General features: G+C 30.7%; 2 protein-coding genes across 3 annotated transcripts in view; one reads left to right on the top strand and one right to left on the bottom strand.

Annotated features, from left to right (window-relative positions):
- The window catches only part of LOC126702153 (carbonic anhydrase 2-like), a 30,840-nt gene extending 20,408 nt beyond the window's left edge, over positions 1-10,432 (top strand). Inside the window, exons 1-9 of one of the 2 annotated variants that reach the window (XM_050400810.1) lie at positions 5,505-5,647; positions 6,388-6,449; positions 7,285-7,416; positions 8,923-8,971; positions 9,140-9,256; positions 9,379-9,432; positions 9,548-9,633; positions 9,798-9,903; positions 10,054-10,432. In XM_050400810.1, coding sequence (XP_050256767.1) covers positions 6,403-6,449; positions 7,285-7,416; positions 8,923-8,971; positions 9,140-9,256; positions 9,379-9,432; positions 9,548-9,633; positions 9,798-9,903; positions 10,054-10,218 — 756 coding nt within the window. In that variant the 5' untranslated portion in view covers positions 5,505-5,647; positions 6,388-6,402 and the 3' untranslated portion in view covers positions 10,219-10,432. Of the gene's footprint in view, positions 1-5,504; positions 5,648-6,387; positions 6,450-7,284; positions 7,417-8,922; positions 8,972-9,139; positions 9,257-9,378; positions 9,433-9,547; positions 9,634-9,797; positions 9,904-10,053 lie in introns of those variants that run through there. The other variant, XM_050400811.1, reaches the window with a different exon arrangement.
- Positions 10,433-19,092: 8,660 nt separating this feature from the next.
- Positions 19,093-20,567, bottom strand: LOC126703207 (transcription factor WER-like). The gene is made up of 3 exons (XM_050402163.1): positions 20,295-20,567; positions 20,050-20,179; positions 19,093-19,556 (listed from the first exon to the last, which is right to left on the bottom strand). Exons 1-3 carry the CDS (start codon positions 20,410-20,412, stop codon positions 19,154-19,156), a joined length of 651 nt encoding a protein of 216 aa, XP_050258120.1. The 5' UTR covers positions 20,413-20,567; the 3' UTR covers positions 19,093-19,153.
- Between the last annotated feature and the right edge of the window lie 501 nt (positions 20,568-21,068).

Here is a 21,068-nt window from a genome sequence, read left to right as displayed (position 1 = left end):
TTTTAGTATAGAAATGCAAGTTGTTAAAAATGGCAGTATGCGCTTTAATCAAGTGAAAAACAATAAATAAAGAGAGAAAATGCTAGTATTAATTATGAATGAGATGGAAAGTAATAACATTTAATGATATTTTTTTAGCCGTTAGATCACTTATAAATCTATAGTGTAAAAAAGGTGTAACTTTATGAGAGTTACACTAGATGTAACTTGAACCCATCTCATTTATAATTATTAATGTAATTTGATAAAGATATAATCCATTAAAAAATGAGCAATTCATTTAATTCCCCAATAATCAAACAAATCATACTAGGAAGGAACTTAACTCTCATCTAGGTTTTTTATTTGGAAACTCTCTCGTCTAGGTTGATGTTCATTATAATTCTTTTTTTTTTTAATTTTTTTTTATATAACAAATACCATATGATTTGAACTTAACGTTCTATTTGTTTCAGCAATGATGTTTTCTAGAAAATGAGTCATTTTCCAAAAAACATTTTCTATAAAACGGGCAAAACAACCTTCTAACTTCCCTAATTTAGCTTGCTGTGAGATAGAGTTGTTTTCCAAAAAAATTAATGGAAAACAATCTCTAAAAATAAGTCTTATTTTTTATGTTAACCAAAAATAGTTTTCCTTTGACTCATCTTTTTTTATGTTACCAAACAATGGAAAACATGGAAAACTATCTTTACACAAGATTTTCCATCGAAACAAACGGAACATAAGTTATGGTATGCATATATTTCATGATAATTACTAGGGGTGTTCACCAAACTGCAAAAACCGTAAAAACCACACCAAAACCGCCTACAAAATAGCATAATCGCACCACACCACATTGCATGGTGCAGTGCAGTTTGCGGTTTTATAATAAGAAAACCGCATAAACCGCATTGCACTGCACCCTCTTTATATATTAATATATTTATTTATTTTTAATATTAATATATTATTAGTAGTTTAATAACCCTAGTTTAAAAAAAAAAAATAGTTTGATAGTCCTAGCAAATGTTGAATAGAAAAGTCAACCCAAAATTAAAAAAAAAAAAAAAAAAGCTCAATAATTTAAAACTTGGCCTAAAAAAAAGAGAAAAATTAGTTTTGGGCTGGGTAAGAAAAGCCTAAAATTTGAAAAATATACTGATTTCAAATCGTATCTTATACATAGCATTGCACATGTGACCGCAAAAATAAGGTGCAGAGCGGTTATGGTTTTGGTTAAACTCTAAATCGCCCGCACCGCACATGTGACCGCAAAAATAAGATGTGGTGCAGTTATGTTTTAGCTAAACCGCATCATAAAGTGCGGTGCTAAAAATGGCCCAAAACTACACCGCACCGCGAACACCCCTAATAATTACTTTTTACAATCATGCTAAGACATCAATATATTTCTTTATGTCTTATCAAATATATATATGCGTGTGTGTGTGTGTGTGTTTGATTTGTTCCTAGATTCTTATTAAAATATAAGAATGAAACAATGCTCATGAAGCTTTATGTAGAAAATTGACTTTGATTCCAAAATGTAAGAACCAAAATGTAAGAATCAAAATGATATTTTCATTTTTTTTTTAATAATAAATACCATCTGATTTGAACTTATGGTATGCATTTCATGATAATTACTTTTTACAATCATGCTAGGACATCAATATATTTCTTTGCAGTATATATGAGATTAAGAATGAAACAAGGCTCATGAAGCTTCATGTAAGAAATTAATTGCGTCTCTAAAATATAAGGACTAGAATGGTATTTTCATTTTTTTTTAATAAATACCATATGATTTGAACTTATGGTATGAATTTTTTTTTAATGTAATACTTATTATTATTCATTTGTTTGGTGACAAAACCATGAAGATAATAGAATAAAAGCATCTTAAATTAAATATTCTAAAATACGCTTATTATAAAATTACAAACACAGTTGATAAGAATTAGTTTAACGAACCCAATCTTGAACAGAGGACCTCCAACAAACCCAATCTCTCTTCTTCTTCTTTTTTGTAAATAAAATTGCTTTTATTTCATTGTATAGAAGTAGCTACATAAGTAATCAATCGGTCTGTCAAAAATTCTTGTGGGTCTTCAATCAAGTGTCCCACAGTTGTAAAATTTGACCAACAAACTACAATCTTACTCGAACAATGATAAAATACCCAATTTTTTCGAAGTCCTCAATCTTGATTCAATATCTAGTTTTGCTCTTAACCCAGCATTAGGTAATTTGGTAGAAATCTTTCCTTCCAAGACTTTCAAATATCCGGGCTTAAACTTATTCTTAGGGTTACCTTATCTTTCATGGTGATATTCTACCAAAGCCTCCAATAGTTTCAAATCTTCAACAGGATTCCACTTTCGTTTAGAAGGACCTTGAGAATTAAGTGTATCTGATTCCATATCTAAATAGACAAGGCAAATCATAATGCAGCTAAAATGCTAACCAAAAAAAAAAAAAAAAAAAAATTGGAAGTTGATAAATAAAATGTAAAAAAAATGCAAAAGCTTAGACACAATTTTAATAATTGAACAAAATGATAATTTAAAGAAAGAATAAATATTAACAATAAGAATTGGGATGATTTTATTTTTTCCCAATCTAAATTTTTCCCCAATATGAACGATAAGAATTAATCTCAAATTTTCCCCAAAGAGAGAAGCATGAAAAGCAGCACATAAACAAGCTATATGAAAATATTTGAGAAACTTTAGTTTGTCAATCGTACTAGAGTGATTTTCATTTAATGTATAAATAGCACTTTACAATTTACGATAAGCCTATAATTTAAATAAATTTACAAGTGATAAATAGGCATATTTAAATACAAGTTTGAATCTTATACATATTGTCTATTATCTATCTTCTTGTGTTTATCTTCTTAGCAGACTTTGAGTTATTTCCAACTCTATCCTCTTTATCTGCTTGTGGCTGTTTCAAACTCTATCTTATCACCTCCTTTATTTTTTAATTAATTTGATTGTGACTGCTTGTGTAATCCATACACGACAGGTTGGTTAACACTTATAAAAATCCTATTTTATTGTTTTTGCAATTGCAAATATAAAACAAAAGTTTCAGAACAAAAAAAAAAAAAAAAAAAAAAAAAGAGTTTCAGTATAGCCTATTGAATTGCAAATAAAGTTTCTTGTTTGTTTTGTCCTTCTAAGATTGTTTTTAAAAGCGCATAAAGGACACCAACAAGTTTTTGAAAACGCAAAAAATAGTACTAGAGAGAGAGAGAGAGAGAGAGAGAAAAAGGGGGGTGGGGGGGGGGGGGGGGTGGAGTACTTGTGGAATCACAGAGATCTAGTAGGGGAGAAAAAAATTCTTAAGAAAAGAGAGCAGCAACTGAGAGGAAATAAAGGCCATACCTGTAGAAATAGGAAATATCTAGTAGTAGGAGATGAAAAGTTTTGAGAGAAGGGTCATAAAATATTTCAAAAGGGGCAGAGATAGAAATTTTTGTTTGGGAATTTTTTTAATTGAGTGTGTTATTAAGTGAAGGAATAGGAATTTCAACCTTTTAATAAGGTATGACTATTTCTCATTTTAAGAAATAATTATTCATAAGGAATAATTATTTTTTATAATAAAAACTTTACCAAACAACCGTATAACTAAATCATGAGATTAACTATTACATTACAGTTTATCAAACGTGTCCTAATATATTTCTTTGTGGTGAGATTTGTCCCTAGATTCCTTGTATAAAATATATAAATGAAACATGGCTTATGGCTGTGTCCATAAAAGCTTAGACCTCCTACCTCTTGACTGGGAGGTTACCCAGAAGTCGTTAAAATAATAAAATCACATGCATTGATGCTCTTACCTAACGAATAAAAAACTATTTTTTTTACCTTAATATTTCAAACTTTAGATTTCAAAGACTAATTAGAAAAGGGTTGAAAAGATAATCTTTTGCATGCTAATCATATGCCCACCCTTATGCCTAACTGAAGCAGACATTTTTTGTTTCTGCACCAAAAAAACAGTACTTACTCCTCTAACTTTATTAAAAAAACAAAAACAATAGCAAATTTAATTATAACTATTTGGAGATTTTACTAGGGCCGGCTCAATGAATTTAGGGGCCCTAGGCGAAATCTTTAAATGGGGCATTTTATTATATTTAATTATAAATTCATATATTTCTTTTCAATTAAAATTTATTTTTCTTGCTTTTTGAGAGACAAAATTACTAATTAAATTTTTGCATTCAAGTTCCGCTAACATTTCCTTTTTAATTGGTAATATGACTAATCCACTTAATCTTTCTTGTGACATAGTTGATCTTAAATATGATTTTATTAATTTTAATTTTGAAGAACTTATTTATACGGAAGTAATTGTAACAGGTATAGTTAGTAATATTCTGAAAGCAATACATGCATTTGGAAAAGATTCTAGCCTCTTTATATAATTTAGTACATTAATTAGAGAGTTTTCATTTTTTTGCAAAACTTCTTTTAAAACTTTTAGTTCTGAAAATAAATCTAAACCATCAATATCGAAATAAGTTTCATGTGTGAAAAAATATTCAAGATTAAGACAGTTTTTTTTCAAACTATACAATTTTTTGACGGGATATTATATAATATTATATAATATATTATTACTATTTGGGGGCCTCTTTATCAGTGGGGGGCCTTAGGCCACTGCCTAAGTGGCCTATAGCTTCAGCCGGCCCTAGATTTTACTAATGTACTGGCCAGCAACCTCAAACATACTCATGTTTATCCTCCAATTTATTGCAAATGATCGATGTAACATATATATATTTTTTATTAATGATTATAATATACTGTTAACCTCGTAGTTTAAACCATTTTCTTTCTAAACTTTGAAGTATATATTTTTTTCATGAAGAAACATCAATTACGTACAAGACTTTTGTAAGTGTAATAGGAGCAACTATGTATTTGTTTGTATCCACGTTTACTCTTGTGTTTCAGGTTTGCATTCCAGCCTTTCTTCTTTTTTCTTTTTTATTTTTTATTTTTTATTTTTTTTTATTTTTATATATATATGATTCATGCGCAACAGATTTTAGGAGACAGTGTACTGTTTATGTACTATTCATATGCTGTTTATACACTGTTTATGGGTCTCATGACACTATTCACACATTAAAAAATTATTTTACTACAGTGTTTTCAATTTTCAGTTTTTAGTTTCAGTTTCAGCAAAAATAAGTTGTATCCAAACGGACTCATATGATTTAAAAAGTGTTATTCATGCAAAAAAGAAGATAGGAGACAATTGGACAATGCAAATGGGATGTTTTAAACGTTGCAGTTGTACGTGGCAGATGGGAACATGGTTTCACAGCTAAGATATAGTATAAAAACGAGCTACACATATAGAGACGTGTTTGTTTTACTATGTGAAATTAAGAAAATTAATTTTTTCCCTTGTCTTTTATGTTGACGAAACAATCAAATGTGGTCCAATTGTTTTTCCTGTGAAAAACGTTTCTGATATGAAGATAAGATGAGCATGTTCATTGTAATTAAGCATAGAGACTTGGCTTATAAATAGAGACCTTCACTCAGTGCAAGCTTTGTGTGCAAGTGTACTTGGTTTACATTAGGCAGCAAGTTCTACAAAATTTCAAAAGTGAAATCCTTAGAATTCGGTCTGTTAATTCTTACATTTTCTGAATACTAATATGTGCTTCACCATTTATGTTTTTCAAACAAGATCATATATATATACACACACACACTTTGGTCCTAATTATTCTAGGTTATATTTCCATTAGAATTTTATAAATTTTTTAGCCTTGATTACCATTTTAGAGAATTTTTTCCATTTTTTTTATGAGTTTCCAACGCATGGAACTTATGCTTTCAAAGTGCATCATACTTTGGTCCTAATTATTCTAACTAGGTTACATTTTCATTATATTTAACATTGTTCTTTTCTTCTTATAATAAAGTTTTTTAAGTTTAACTTATGTTTTTCAAACAAGATCATATTTTGTTCCTAATTATTATAGGTTACATTTCATAGGACTTTTAACTTTGATTGCCATTTTAGATAATTTTCTTTTCTTCTTATAAAATTTTCCAAGTTTCTAATGGATGGAGCTCTACTATAAACTTTCTTATTTTATTATTATTATTATTTTGGATACAAGTATATCTTGTGGTTCCTTTTTTCTTTTTTGTTAAATATAATTTTGAATTTCAAAGAACAACTTTCTTCTTTAGAAACAATCAACTATTAAATATATACTGCCAATTTCATGATGGTTTTTTTTTTTTAAATGTCAGTTCGTTTAATTTTTAAAGCCAATTTAAAGTCAGAAAAATGAAGCTTTTTTAATTTACAATACGATTGATTCTGTATAATTTACATTTCCTTAACTTGCAGAAAGAAGTTTTACCTATGGCGTCATTGGAGGAAGCCATTGAAGGATTGAAGAAGTTTCTCAGGTTTACCACTTGTTCAGAAACCCTTTGTTTGTCATATAGGTGTAAATATAAGAAATTTTTAAAGAGGTTTAGATAGCATTACTAACCAGTCCACTAGGTGATATGAAATGTTGGGGTAAGAAGTTAAAATATAAACCTAATTAAACTTCTTTTAACACCACACCCCACATTTAAAAAAAAAAAAAAAAAAAAAAAAGTGATTCGATTCTATGACTACTACATATATGACCTTGATCATATATCTTACCAATTGACGAGTTAACTTTTAAATATAAAATAGAAATGTAATTAAAATTTTATTTATTATATTGTTTATGTAGCACCAATTACCTTTATTATTATATTATTTTAAAGTTTTTTGTAATAAAATTGTTGATATTTTCCTTTTAGAAAATCATTAAGGCTTTTGATATTTATTATTTGAGATGGAGAAATGATATTTTAACATTGGAAAATGTTAATTTTTTCCTTTTTACCTCCTTGATGATGTGTAAATAATTGTTTTTTTAGTGTAGAAATATCATCCCTTTATAGTGTCATAATTTTGTTTCGGGTCAAGGGATAACAATAGAAATACAACCTTTGTCATTTTCTCAACAAACACAACATTCACAAATTACAAAGAAAATCTATGCACAAATTCCTTCATGTGGAAAAAGCATTCACAGGACATTATTATTTGTTGACTCAGAACTTTGGCATGTTTACAATTCCATATGTATTGTTGAAATGAAAAGATTGCTACCAATTAGAGAAGCAAAAATTAATGTTATGCTTTCTAACCATACCTAACAATCCATGAGATTGTTGACTAAACTCTATTACTTGGCTGCAGTAACAAGGATGATGTGGCGGTTGCACAAATTGAGAAGTTGATAACTGGATTGCAAGAGACAGATCTCAATGAATTTGACCCAGTTAAAAGGATTTTAGAAGGGTTTCGACACTTCAAGATCAACAAATTTGAGTATGATACCACTTTTTATGCCACTAGAAAAGTACTTTCAAAATACAAGCATACGATTCCTTTATCATATATATGAATTCTCTCTTGTATTTAGAGCATTTTCATCAAAGGTGGTATAAATGTTATAATACTATTTTGGCAACTAAAACACCAAAAAGCAAGCTACAACAAAGATGTTAAAAAAAAAAATAGCAATTGAGCTACAATGAGATGTCAAAGATAACATCTCACTGTAGCTCCAATCTTATAAAAAAAAATTATTTTATTCCTTTCTCTCTCCACTTTTCTTTAAAAAATATTTTTTCTCTGTCCTCTTCCTTTCTTCTATTTTATTTAGTTATTTTTATTTCTTAAGCTATGGTCGAAAATACCTCTTTCTATTTTTTTTTTCTCTCTTTTGTGGTAGTGATGGGCTTTATGGTTGGTTGCGGGTGTGGTAGTAATGGGTTTTGTGGCCGGTTGTGGGTGTTGTTGTGATGGGTTCTGTGGCTGGTTATGGGTGTGGTGGTGATGGTTTTGTTGGTTTGGTTTTGATTGTGGATGTGGAGGTGATGGGTTTTGTTGGCATTGGTTTTGGTTGTGGGTGTGGTGGTGATGGGTTTTGTTGGCTTTGATTGTGTTTTTTATGTGGTGGCTGTTGTGGTTGTGGGTGTTTTTTTTTTTTTTTTTTTTTTTTTTTTTTTTTTTTTTTTTTTTTTTTTTTTTTTTTTTTCGGTGGTGGTGTGGTGGCTGGCAGTGGGTTGTGAGTTCTTCTTTGATACTTTTTTAACTGGTGGTGGTGGTTGGTGACAGTGGGTGGGCGGCAGAGAAGAGATGCAGAAGGTGTGGGTGAAGAGGAGAAAGAGATAGAGAAGAAGATGGAGAAAGATGAGAGAACAAGAATTAAAAAAAGAAAAAAAGAATAAAGAATTAATAAAGAAAGTATATTTAAATGAAATGCTATAAAAAAAATAGAACCTTTGATATTAGGTGTATTTTAAAATGGAATGTTAAAATAGATAAAGTAGGTTTTTGAGATGTTAAAAGCTAAAATTTTTAAAGGTTTTGATGAGAATGCTCTTATATGCTCCTTAAGCTGTTTTCGGTTTACAAAATACTAAAATTTATGGAAAATTATTGTATTTTTTGAAAATATAATAAAAAGTATTTTCTCATCTCACATGAATTGCAGTTCTACTATAAATTTAATTATTATGACTTATCATTATGTGAGAGGAATATGTATTAATTGTACTCTTGAAATGCTATAATTAATATGACTCATCATTATAAACTTACCATTCCTCTTTTACAGATATTACTAATAGATGCTCTAAAGACATTTATTAATGAACCATTTTAGGAAACTTTTTTTTGTAAATTAAAAAAGCTATTAAAAAATCATTTACTTTTTCATTTTTCAATAAAAAATTTCCTAAAATGGATCATTAATGAATGCCCTAAGGGCACCTGTTAACTAAACCCCTCTTTTAATTTTTATAATTTTCTTTGGTTTGCTCTTTACAGCAAGCATCCTGAATTGTACGAGAAACTTGCTGAAGGCCAGTGGCCCAAGGTACCATCTAGACATCACTACTTAGCATTACAACTTTTCCAACCTGGTTAGAAGATATCAAAGAGTTAATGTGCAATTCCTTTGTGATTATAAAAATAGAAACAATAAAAAAAACTTAATTTATGTCTATGATTTATGAATGATTAAAATTCTTAATTTTTGGTGTAGTTTTTGGTATTTGCATGCTCAGACTCTAGGGTGTGTCCCTCTCATATCCTGGACTTTCAACCTGGGGAAGCCTTCATGGTCCGCAACATTGCTAACATGGTTCCTGCTTTTGACAAGGTTTCCCATTTAATCCTTCCTAATAATCAATTTTGTTAAATTCAACATGCAAATTCTTGTTCAATTTAACATTAAATATTTTACCAACTTTTTAGAATCCTAATATATTTGATATTGTATAGCTGAAATACTCTGGAGTTGGTGCAGCCATTGAATATGCTGTCTCAGTTCTTGAGGTGAATTCATTTATTTCTCCAAAATTTCTTGTTTTGTTTATACAATTTTTCCATGTTTCTTTTTTCAATTTTGTAACTAGGATATCTGAGTGTTACAAGAAATAAAAATCTATAGGTACAAAATATCCTGGTCATTGGACACAGTCGATGTGGTGGGATAAAGAGGCTTATGACTCATCCTGAGGACAATTCTGCTCCTTTGTAAGAGGCTTTCTACATACAGTTTTACATCTAGCAAAATTAAAGTACTTTCTTTGACATACACTCAATTTAATCAACCAACCAATTAGGTCTAAAATAAATAGGGCAATGAAGTTAAGCTAGAATTCTAATTCACATATCTCATCTATCCAATTAATATGCAGTGACTTCATAGATGAGTGGGTCAAAATTGGATTACCTGCGAAGGTCAAGGTCCAAGCAGAGTTTGGTGACTTGCCATTGGAGGATCAATGTAAACATTGTGAAAAGGTTAGCACTATTTTACCATGTTGTTTCAACTCTAATCATGATTCAAAAGAGAGAAAAAGAACAGAAGAAATATTAACTTTAATTATATAGAAGGTTTACCTAAACACGTTTGAAGATAATCATATATTGTGTGTATATGTTATTATGTAGGAATCAGTGAAGTTATCACTGTGTAACTTAGAAACTTATCCATATGTTCAAATGGGGCTGGCAAACAAGAAGCTGAGGTTGATGGGTGGCTACTATGATTTTGTCCATGGAAAATTTGAGCTCTTGGAGTTTGAGCCTTGCTTTCGTCATCTCTTCTCCACATGATCAGTCTCAATTGTATCAAGAAAATTTGATATTATTTTCCTTGCTCTACTTCACATATATGCACTACTGTATTTCCCTTTATGGACAATAAAATCAACATGCACCAAATAAAAGCAGAGCATCTCTTTGTGTGCTCGCTTTCGCATGTTGATCTTTGTTACCCTTTAAATTCTGAGTGCCAACTTGTGCAATAATAATTATGTTCTTTCCTACATATGCTTAAGATTTTAGATTGTGTAATAAAATCAATTTGATGCCAATGTATCTAATACAAAGTCTTTGATGAGTGCTTCACTTATTGGTAGCCACAATTACATAGAAAAAGTATATAAGAAGTCCAAATCCCATAGCTGGTTCAAGTTGTTGTCTCTATTTTGAGGATGCAAGTTCTTTCTTTAGCAAAGAAATCATTAAAGGCCATTGCCTTTAAAGTGACAGACAAAACTCATCCTAAAATTCATGAAGAAAAATTCTAAAGAGCAGAGGGGTTATGGAGTTTCACATTCCCAAAATTACTTTTTCAGAGAAACCGGTCCCCCACATCTTAACTCTTAACATCTAAATAAAAATTGGAGGAAATTGGAGGATTTAATAACATCCCCCCAAATAAATGATTAGTGAAGGAACATGAGTTTCACCTATAAGCGAAGAAATATGAGCAAAGCAAGGCCTTTGGGTAAAGAGGTCTTCAAGCTAATCCTTAGTAGAGTCAAATTGGCACTGTAAATCGTTTAGAATCACTTGTTCTCTAAAAAACTTAGTCAAGGGCAGTAACTATTTTGCAATCTTTGAATCTAGCATTGAATTTTCCATTAGATACTTCAATGGATAGATATAAGTAATCAATAGGACCTAAAATGTGAGCATGTAGTGTCTAAACTTTTGGGTGACCCAAACTAATGCTACACATGTTTTCTCTAAGAGGGTATACTTCACTTCATTTATAATCATCTTTTGATTGGTGTATTAAACTTCATTTCTTTCTTGGATTATTCCATAAACTAAACTAGGAGTGCTCATATGGTGTATCAGTCATGTCGTCGACATACATTTCTACTTTCTTGTGTATCTTATCATACAAAAGAGCAGTAGTTGCTTGTTGGTATATGGCTTATTATTTAGTATGAAGGGTATACCTTATAGCAGTTGTGCCCTATAGAGTAAAGAAGAAAGTTTTCTCCATGTCCTTATAACAGTTGATCTGTTTTAGCTTAAAAAACCATCCATAAATGAGAGTAGTGCATGGCATACCATATTATCCACCAAATATGGGTTAATGTGAAGTCATCTTTGGCACAAACTTTGCTTAAATGTCTGAAGTCCATTCAAATGCAGACTTTCCCATCTTTCTTAGGTATTGTGACTATATTGGCTAACAATTCGAGATAGTTTACCACATTAAGGAATCCAACATTGTATTCTTTCTCTTTCTTAATTTTTAGGGTCATTTGGGTTTCATTCTTATAAGTTTTTGCTTGACAGGCTTTATGTCTAGATAGGTCGGTATCTTGTATGTTGGTATCAATTCTAGGCATATTTTTATATGACCATGCAAATACTTCTTGAAAACACCTTAAACAAGGCCACAAATTCTTCCTTCTCATTTGCGGGCATGGTATTACCAATTTGAATAATCTATAGTTCATTATTCTTTGCTAAATTAATGCATTCAATTTCTTCTTTTATAGATTGAGGTTGTGCCTTCACTTGTTGAGCAAGTTTAGGATTTTCATTACAACTTTTAAGTTTTAAGATCCTTAAGCTCATCAATGAAATTATTTAAAGCCAGGACATAATCGAAGTTATACTTGAATTTCTTGGAAATAGAAATGTTCACATTGAAATCATAAAAAATGAAATATTCGCTAGATTTGGACTCAGATGACTCAAAATTCGTTTATGTGTCAGATTTAGACTCGAAAGACAAAACTAATATTGTCTGGATAGTATGGAACATCATCAACTTTTTCCTGGGACTAATTATAGAGTGCGTCTATGAATTTTGCATGACTGGTCTCTGTCTCTAACTTGTGCATGACTTTATCAACTAGATCCTTCAAAAGTGTGGTATTACATGTATACGATCCACTCTCTCACATGAGGTGAGTCCCACACTAGTGCGTTCCACCTTCATGTGAGAAGGTAGATGCATTTATCTGATACATGATAGATTTTTATCCCTTCAAAGCTTCAAGATCAATTTTTCAATCCAATCTTCAACTTTGACAACTTCAAGCTTTTGGATCATATATGTCTTGGATCTCAAGGTTGTATTTTATCTTTAATTGTATAGAAAGTTTACCAAAACTTGTTTGAAGCTGGTCAAATTTGTGTGAATGTATTGTTATGCAGGAGATAGTGAACTTTTCACTGATTAACTTACAAACTTATCCATATCTTTAAATGGGGTTGGCACACAAGAAGTTGAGGTTGATGGGTCGCTTTTGAATATAATGGAACTTTTGAGCTCATGGAGTTTTGAGCCTCGCTTTTCACATCTTTTTTCTACATGAGTCTCAATTGTATCTTCCTATTGCTATTTTGCTTGTCCATTACACTTATGCACTACTGTAGTTTTTCCTTCATGCACCATAACATAAATATCCACTAAATAAGGTAGGCTCTTGTATGCTCGCTTTCGTATGTGGATCTTTGTCATCCTCCAAATCCCAAGTGTAGACTTGTGCTGCTATGCAATAATAATTATGTTCTGTCCTATATATTCTCAAGATTTTAGATAGTTTGCATAATAAAATCAATCTATATTGTGGATTCCAATTAATTTAATTGGTAAAGTTTTTTGTTGTCGAATAGAATATCTGGAATTTGAACTTGTTTATATACCGAAATTCAGTTGGTTTCTTGGGTCTAATGATAAAAATATCATAATCATAGAGTAGACATCATAAGTTGAACTTTTATCATATTTATATAAAATGAAGAAAAAAAAAAATCAATCCAATGTTAGTGTTACATTTTTTTTCCTCCTAATTAACGGATGTCTATAAGGCATTTTTTAATAAACTATTTTATAAAATTTTTATACCTGTTTTATGAGAAATATAAATTGATACAAGCAATTAAGTTAACTCAAACCCACCAATACCAATGTATCTAATTCAAACTCTTTAATGGGTGCTTTACTTTACTTATTGGTAGCCGTAATTACATAGAAAAAGTATATAAAAAAGGTCCAAATCTCATAACTGGTTGAAGTTGGAGTGGCTATAATGTGAATGCAGGTTCTTTCTCTAACAAAGAAATCATTAAAGGCCATTGCCTTTCCAAGGCCTTTACTCCATTACCGTTTTGCTAGGCCCAAGTTACTTACAGCTAATAGTGCACTAAGCACATGGAACCCCGAAAGGAAAAGAGCTTAACATAGATGAAGCATGTGTGATGTCGTTTTTCTCAATCTTTTTATACGAGTGGGAAGAGTAATAATCAGCAAAATGATTGTATTGGTCTCGTCAAAAAAAAGAAAGAAAAAAAGATTGTATTGGACCACAATGATAACCTAGATCATGTCCTACTAATAATGAAGTGCCAAATATATCAAATATATATATATATATATATATGGCAGTACATTATCATTAGGGAAATCAAGAGTAAGACAACGGGAAGGACACTAATTAGGATCAAGGATAAGAGATTTGATTCATTAGCATTTAAAGATGTATCATGCCATTCTGCTATGGCTGCTAATGTATCATTAGCATTTACATGTGTCGGAGCATTTTGAAATTGTCTTTTTTTGAAAAAGCAATTTTTTTGCTATTGCTACTTTGTCCCAATGCGAAAACCAGTGGGTGCTCCTGAATTTTTTTCTAGAGAGTCAATGAAAAGATAAATCTTGTGGTCTATAAGGTTTCTTTATTACACATTTGTCTATAATACTAGCTAACAAGAGAATAAAAAATAAACTATTAGTTCATTTGACATATTATTTCATAATATAAAGAACATACTAATTATTGTTATTAAGATAAAATCTTAGAAATCATCTATTGTTTCTAATTACTATAGACATATTAATTATTATTGTTAAATAAACTTTAATTGTTATTTCTTAGAATTCTTTTATCTATTAGTTTGTCTTTACTTTTTACAATACTTTTATTTAACAATTCAACTCAACTTTGACAACTATTATTCTTTGTAATTGTATTTAGTGTGCGTTTAGGTCTTGATTATAAGCTAGCTTATTACTTCTTCTTCTTTTTTCCTACTATTCATGGGTACCATGTGGATTCCTACTTATTTTATATTTTTAGCAAAAAGTTATATAAATTACTTTCAAATGAACACTAAGAAATTTTTTGTTGTATTAACATTTGCTTTTGTGTTCACTCAATCACTCTTGGCCTGCCCCACACCATCAATACCAATCAATAGATAACACATTAAAAGCACATTCAAATTCAATAACTAATTTTTATTTTCAAGGTTTTAGTTTGAATTGGTTGTTGTTGGGATTTTTCATTTGTTTAAAAATGCCAAGATATTGGTAAGAAAATCATATCCAAGGCTATTTTAGTTGTGATTAAAAAAAAAATTAGAGTCAGAATATTCAAAATTTTATTTTAAGAGGGTCAAAATAAAATAAAAATATTATATATAATTTTTTTTTTGCCAAATCAGGGGTTCATTTGAACCCCCGGGCTATGGCTAGCTAGCGCCGCCCCGGCGTAAACGCAGAAAAATCACATTATTACATAAACCCACGATTTGTAAATTTTACCAAACACGTTTTGAAATCATAAAGGTGATTTTCCCCCCCAAAACGTGATAACCAAACGAGCACTATTATAACAACTATTTCTCTCTTTTTTTTTTTGGTTGTAATGACGATACCTACTATTACTATTTCATGGCATTAGAGGGAATGGTTTTGGAAGTTGGAAGAATGGTTAAAGTGACTACAGAGACCTCACCGACTTTTAGGTTGGGTCGGTATTTTGCCCATCAATAATTTTAAAAAAGTATTACTTTGCCTATTTGAGATTAAACTCATTACATAATCCATCTTTGTGTCCATTATTAAAAGAAAGGAAAAGTTAAAGATGCCCTAAGGGCATTATTTATGAAATATTTCTAGAAATTTGTTATAGGCAAATAAAAGTAATTGATTTTTTGATAAATTTTCATATTTTTCATAAAAATTGTATCAAAATTTTCAATTAATAAATGTCTTATGGGCCCTTAAAAGGAACACAATAAAACATAGAAAAACATATACCTAAAAGTTCAAAAATGGGTTATAGTTTGCGTATCAAAAAAGAAGATGGGTTATAGCTTTGTAATTGAATTAATCTTAGGTGAGCAAAATGATGCTTTTTAAACCATGTTGATAAACTATAACCGTCTCAAAATAAAGGTAGATAATGTTATTGTTATTATTATTATTGTTGTTACGTACCCTACTACTTTAATTAACTTGTTATCATCGAAACATATTCATCAGGTAATAAGAATTTAAATTGATAGGACTTTAATTCCTTTTGTATTGAAAATTCTAAGATTCCTTTTCTCTAATTATTCATCCAAACAAATAAACAGGTTTGATGAAGAATTTGAGAAAGTTAAAGTAAACAAGTATAATGGAGAGAATCGTTGTTGGAGATAATCCAAACCGACATGTGAACGGAAAGTTATGCAGCAAGAAACAAAACACCTTTTTCATACTTGATTTCTCAATGTAAAATGAGTTTGTCTTTGAAATGGAACCCAAAACAAAAACATGAAGATGGAAATGAGAGATGGGAAAAAGGAAACTTTTATGAGATTCAAAAGGGTAATTATTTCTGGGCAACACAACCACTCACTAGTCACTACCATCCAAGTACTATTTTCCGAAACAGGGTACAAGATGACAAGGTCAAACTGCTTATGTTTTGCTTTTTGGTAATGAGAGGAATAGATTAAGGCCATTTTTTAATGTGCCCTTGATGGGCCTCTTCCTAGGAAAATTTTCAGGATTAACTACTAATTAGAACAATGATTTTGATACCCCGTATATTTCCTATCTATTACCCCACCTCTCTTTTCTGACTTTTTAAAATAATCACAATCAGAGAGTAGAGATATCAATGATGAATGTTTGAAGATAAAATAAAAATAAAATTTATTGATCAGTTGGGGGCCATAGGGAACCCTAAGAATTCAGTACCCTTGGAGAGATGTTTTGATGTTTTGGTTAATCAAACTAAAGAATCAAATATATTTAGTTAATTGAAATGTAAATTAAAATTTTGATAAATAAAATTAACAGAAGAATCTAGAACAAACATTATTGTACTTCTATCTCAGCCAAAAAAAAAAAAAAAAAAAAACCCATTATTGTACTTCTAGAGGACTTTATCATTGGAATGTAATTTATCATTGGAATGTAATGCCTTTTAGAATTAATATTATTTTGCAAAAATCTTTATATATATATATATATATATTTTTTTTTTTTCATATAGTCTATGTTACATGTTGTGTCTTATAAATAAAAAATAATAATTGTGACCTATTGTAATTCGCATTTTATAGATTAGTGTCTTTGGTAATTCGTATAAAAATGACATTGTCTCAATCACACTTAGATTTATAATAAATAATGAAAAAAGTTGTGCCCCCTTTTGGCCCTTATTGATGTTGAAGGGTTGGTAGATCTTGATGGGGGGTTTCATCTCTTCGTATTTTTAACGAAGATATTTAGAGTTCAAATTCCACCTCCCCATTATATCTATCAAATTGTTTATAAAAAAAATAAAACACACACACACCCACATAACAATATGTTCCTGTTCTTTTTTTTTTTTTTTTTTTTTTTGAAGAATTTCAACATATAATGTCTACTTTTGATGATAGTTTTTTATCATCTAACCAAAACACGAATAATTTTTTGTGTAAACGGGAATTGAATTCAAGATCTTTTATTCAACTGTAAGAGATTTTACTAGTTGAACTAACTAAAACTCACTAACATGTTCTTTTTTTTTTATAATCATGCTATGACAAATATTCTCCACTATATATCTCTTGTTTTATTGTCACTAGAAACTAGTATAGTCACTTGAGAACCTTTGTTGAAAATCATAAATAATTGTCCTAGAGATTCTAAAGCACTACAGCATGACATAGGTACGTACTATACGTACTGACTGAGGCTTGTACAAAGGGAACTGACATGGTTCTAATAGTACTCCCAAACAAAGTTCCATCTAAACTAAGTCGTTACTAAATAGATTTCTATCCTCGACCCATTTTCTGAAACTTTCCAGGTTTCTCATTGTCTTAAACAAAATGAAGAGAATCTTCCAGCTCTATGGCCAATATGACAAAGAAAACATTATTGGCCTGTGATTTTCCCACGTTTATTTAAATACCAATTATTATAATTAGTCTAGATGCAGTGACCCTTTCCAGCATATTCATTATTGTATTTGTAGCTAGTCAATCTTAAACAGAATGAGAAGGACTAAAAATTTGATGAGCTTGCTGCAATATTCCTTTCACATGCTCTACTTCTTGATGATGGCACTTGATTCTGTAGTCTTCCACCATATTGCATGCATCATGAGAACACTGAACAGTATTAGTTAGATCATATATAAAGCCAATTGTCACACACTTATTTATGTTATTTACTTGCCAATAATACTTTTTTTTTGGTCTTAATATGCATGGGTGCTTGAGTAACTAATTTCTAGCATTTACTTACCAATAAATATAATTTCTATTTAATAATATATGGGTGTCCACTGTCAAGAGTTTTAAAACACTTGATCAGTCTTTTGGATGAATGGTCCCTTCAACTTCCACACAAACTAAATAATTGCAAGGAAAAATCTGTTAGGAATGACCCTAAAGTATTATATTGAAAAGCAAAATTGCTCACACAACTTAGCTGACATCTTACAAAATCTAGCTATAGGGTTAGGTACCATTGAGTGGAAACTGGAAATTGGTCATCCAAAACAAAATTTAAGCTCTTTTAAGGTATGGGGAAATTGGATTTACTTTTGGTTTTTGACTTTTTGAGGCAAAGAATCTTGGAGAATGATGGATCTGAAAAAACACAGGCCCCCCTACCCTCAACAAAAAGACAAAAAAAAATGGAAGAGACTTTCTATTGTGCTACTGATTGCAGGTGCTTGATTTCCCAAGTTCCCTAAGTCAAGGTGACTCACTGCTACCGGGAAGCCAAACGCTGCGCTGATGGCCTTGCTAGAATAGGAACTCAACAAGATGCTGATGTTTTATTTTATAATTCCCCTCCCCCATCTTTGCTGGCATTTTCCTTTCGGACCTCTATGGTCATTTTTGTACTGGGCTCTGTCCTGCCTTTGTTGGTTCTGTTTCTGTTTCTTAGTTTATGAATTTATCCAGTTTACCAAAAAATTAAAAAAAAAAAAAAAAAGACGAAAAAAATTAAACTGTCAATTAATATCAGGCAAGGGAGCCCCAAAAGACATTCGAATGGATTGGCATTTCTATTGTCTATATATCCCTGTATCATTAATTTCACACCATTAATTTAGTTGGCTAGAAGCCTAGAACATATATGCTAAGAACAATTATGATCCCTTCGTACAAAATATTCTTAGACATATATGCAACCTTGTTTTCCTTGAATATATGTTGCATTTAAATTTGTTACAGCTTAATTATTGTCATTTTTATAATATATACACACATATATGCATGCATGTGTAATATGTGTGTGTATATATATATATATGTTGGTATGTACAAATTATTAATTGTATGACAAAAAAGAACATATTAGTTACAGGTTTGGTAATTCAGTGAAATCTGGTAATCCAATGGAGGAGAACTTGGGTTGAATTCACTATATTCCAACTTGTTTTAAGTGCAAAATAAACCCAAACATACCATTTAATATTAAACTGTCATTGAGACTACATGGATGAAAGTTTAACTACAAACCATCCAAAACAAAATCAAGAGAATATCCATCTAGAGGCTCCATTAAGTAAGGAGTAAGTAGATTTAAATCATCATTAGAGAACCACAAAGAACTGCCACAGTTGTTATCCTCTGTGATTTCTTGTGTGCTAGCAAACTTGAATGTACTTTGAGAGCCATCTTCAACCATTGTCTTGCCTCCAGTCTCACAAGTACAATCCGAAGGTGGCTCAGAATTTGACTCCATGGGAACACTTGGATTCTTCCCTAATTTTCTAGAAAGTGAAGGTAAAGAAGCATTGGCTTTAGTTTTTCCTTTATTTTTTATTCCAAGTTTTTTGCTCAAATGAGTGTTCCAATGGTTCTTCACTTGATTGTCCGTTCTCCCAGGTACTCGCCCAGCAATCAAAGACCACCTAAAATTAATAGCTCTCCCAATTTAGAGTTTCGGCATAATAACATCATCTTGGCAATAAAAGGTCTAGTAGTATAGTGTGGTACTGTAGCAAAAGCTATGCAATAATTACTGCTATAAATATAGTGATACTTTCAACAATGCTCATGGCAATTTTAGCACTGGTAAAGTGAAAATCAGTGGCTAGTTTGAAGTTGATTTGAATGCAAACAAATATGGAATATTTACAAAGAGGTAAAATAAAATATAGGAGATATGGTAGTAAAGCAAGCATTGAAAGGACAAAACACAATCATCACAGCTAGGATTACTGATGATGAAGCTATGTATGTACCATAAAATTAAAGAAAATATTAATATTGTCAAAAATACGGTAAAAACTAGTAATTCCGTTCTACTGAACTCAACTTTGTTTGATTTTTTTTTTTTTGGAAAAATAATGGAAAACCATACATATAGAAAAGGAAAGAAAAGATCTGTACTAGAAAATAGACCTGTTTCCAATGAGGTTATGAAGCCGAATTATGAGGTCTTCTTCTTCCTCTGAGAAATCACCACGCTTTACACTAGGACTTAGATAATTAATCCACCTTAATCTGCAACTTTTGCCACACCTCTTCAAACCTGCACCAGAGCTTTAAACTAATCAAGTAACGAATATAGAACTAAGATCTTCAAGTGTTAAACTTAAAAGAGTGTCACACATGCTTTCCTATTATGGAAAAAAAAAGCTACAAACCTGTCATTTTAGCTATGCGATTCCACTTCCCTTTTCCATGCACCCTTATGTGATCCATTAGAATTCTGTCCTCCTCTACTGTCCACAACCCTTTTCTGTATTCATTCCTAGCTTCCATTCTTGTTGCAAAAGTAGAACTCAGAGAGAGAGAGAGAGAGAGAGAGAGAGTTGAAGTTCTATAGTTTGCCTTGGGATTTGAGAGAGAGAGAGAGAGAGTGAGTTTTGAAGTTCTATAGTTAGGCTTGAGGTTTGGGACTTTGGGGAGTCCACTCAGCTACGGTGATGTATATATAGTTGAAATTCTTTTGTTTTTTGTTTGAAAGCAAGATGGAAGTAAGAGGGTAAGAAGGCTAATAATAGAGGTGAGAAGTAACGATTATGTGTATGTTTTAAAAAATAAAAAGAGAGAAAAATTACTTCTAAATTTTTTGGTTGCAAAGTGGGAAGGAAAATGACAATGCATAGTATAAAATGAAAAGTATGTCCTTTTTATTAGGTATATATGTGTTGATGGAAGTTTCATATAAAAGAATTAAAAAGAAAAACATGCGAAATTAATTTAACATAATCAAATCAAGGCCTATAAATTTAACATTTCTGGATTAATTTGTTTACTGATATGTTATGTGAAGGCTATCGAATTTAAACCATTTAAGAGCAAAACCAATAGGTCAATAGTCTTGTAGTATAGTGGTATTACCTAGTTCTCTCCCGGGAAAGAACTTGACTTTGGTTCCCCACCTACACTTGTTGTAAGTCGAGCCAAAATAAAAA

Source organism: Quercus robur, chromosome 10 (genome assembly GCF_932294415.1).
Source record: "Quercus robur chromosome 10, dhQueRobu3.1, whole genome shotgun sequence".
In the NCBI taxonomy this organism is placed as follows: domain Eukaryota; kingdom Viridiplantae; phylum Streptophyta; class Magnoliopsida; order Fagales; family Fagaceae; genus Quercus; species Quercus robur.
This window is presented reverse-complemented; position numbering and strand designations above follow the sequence as displayed.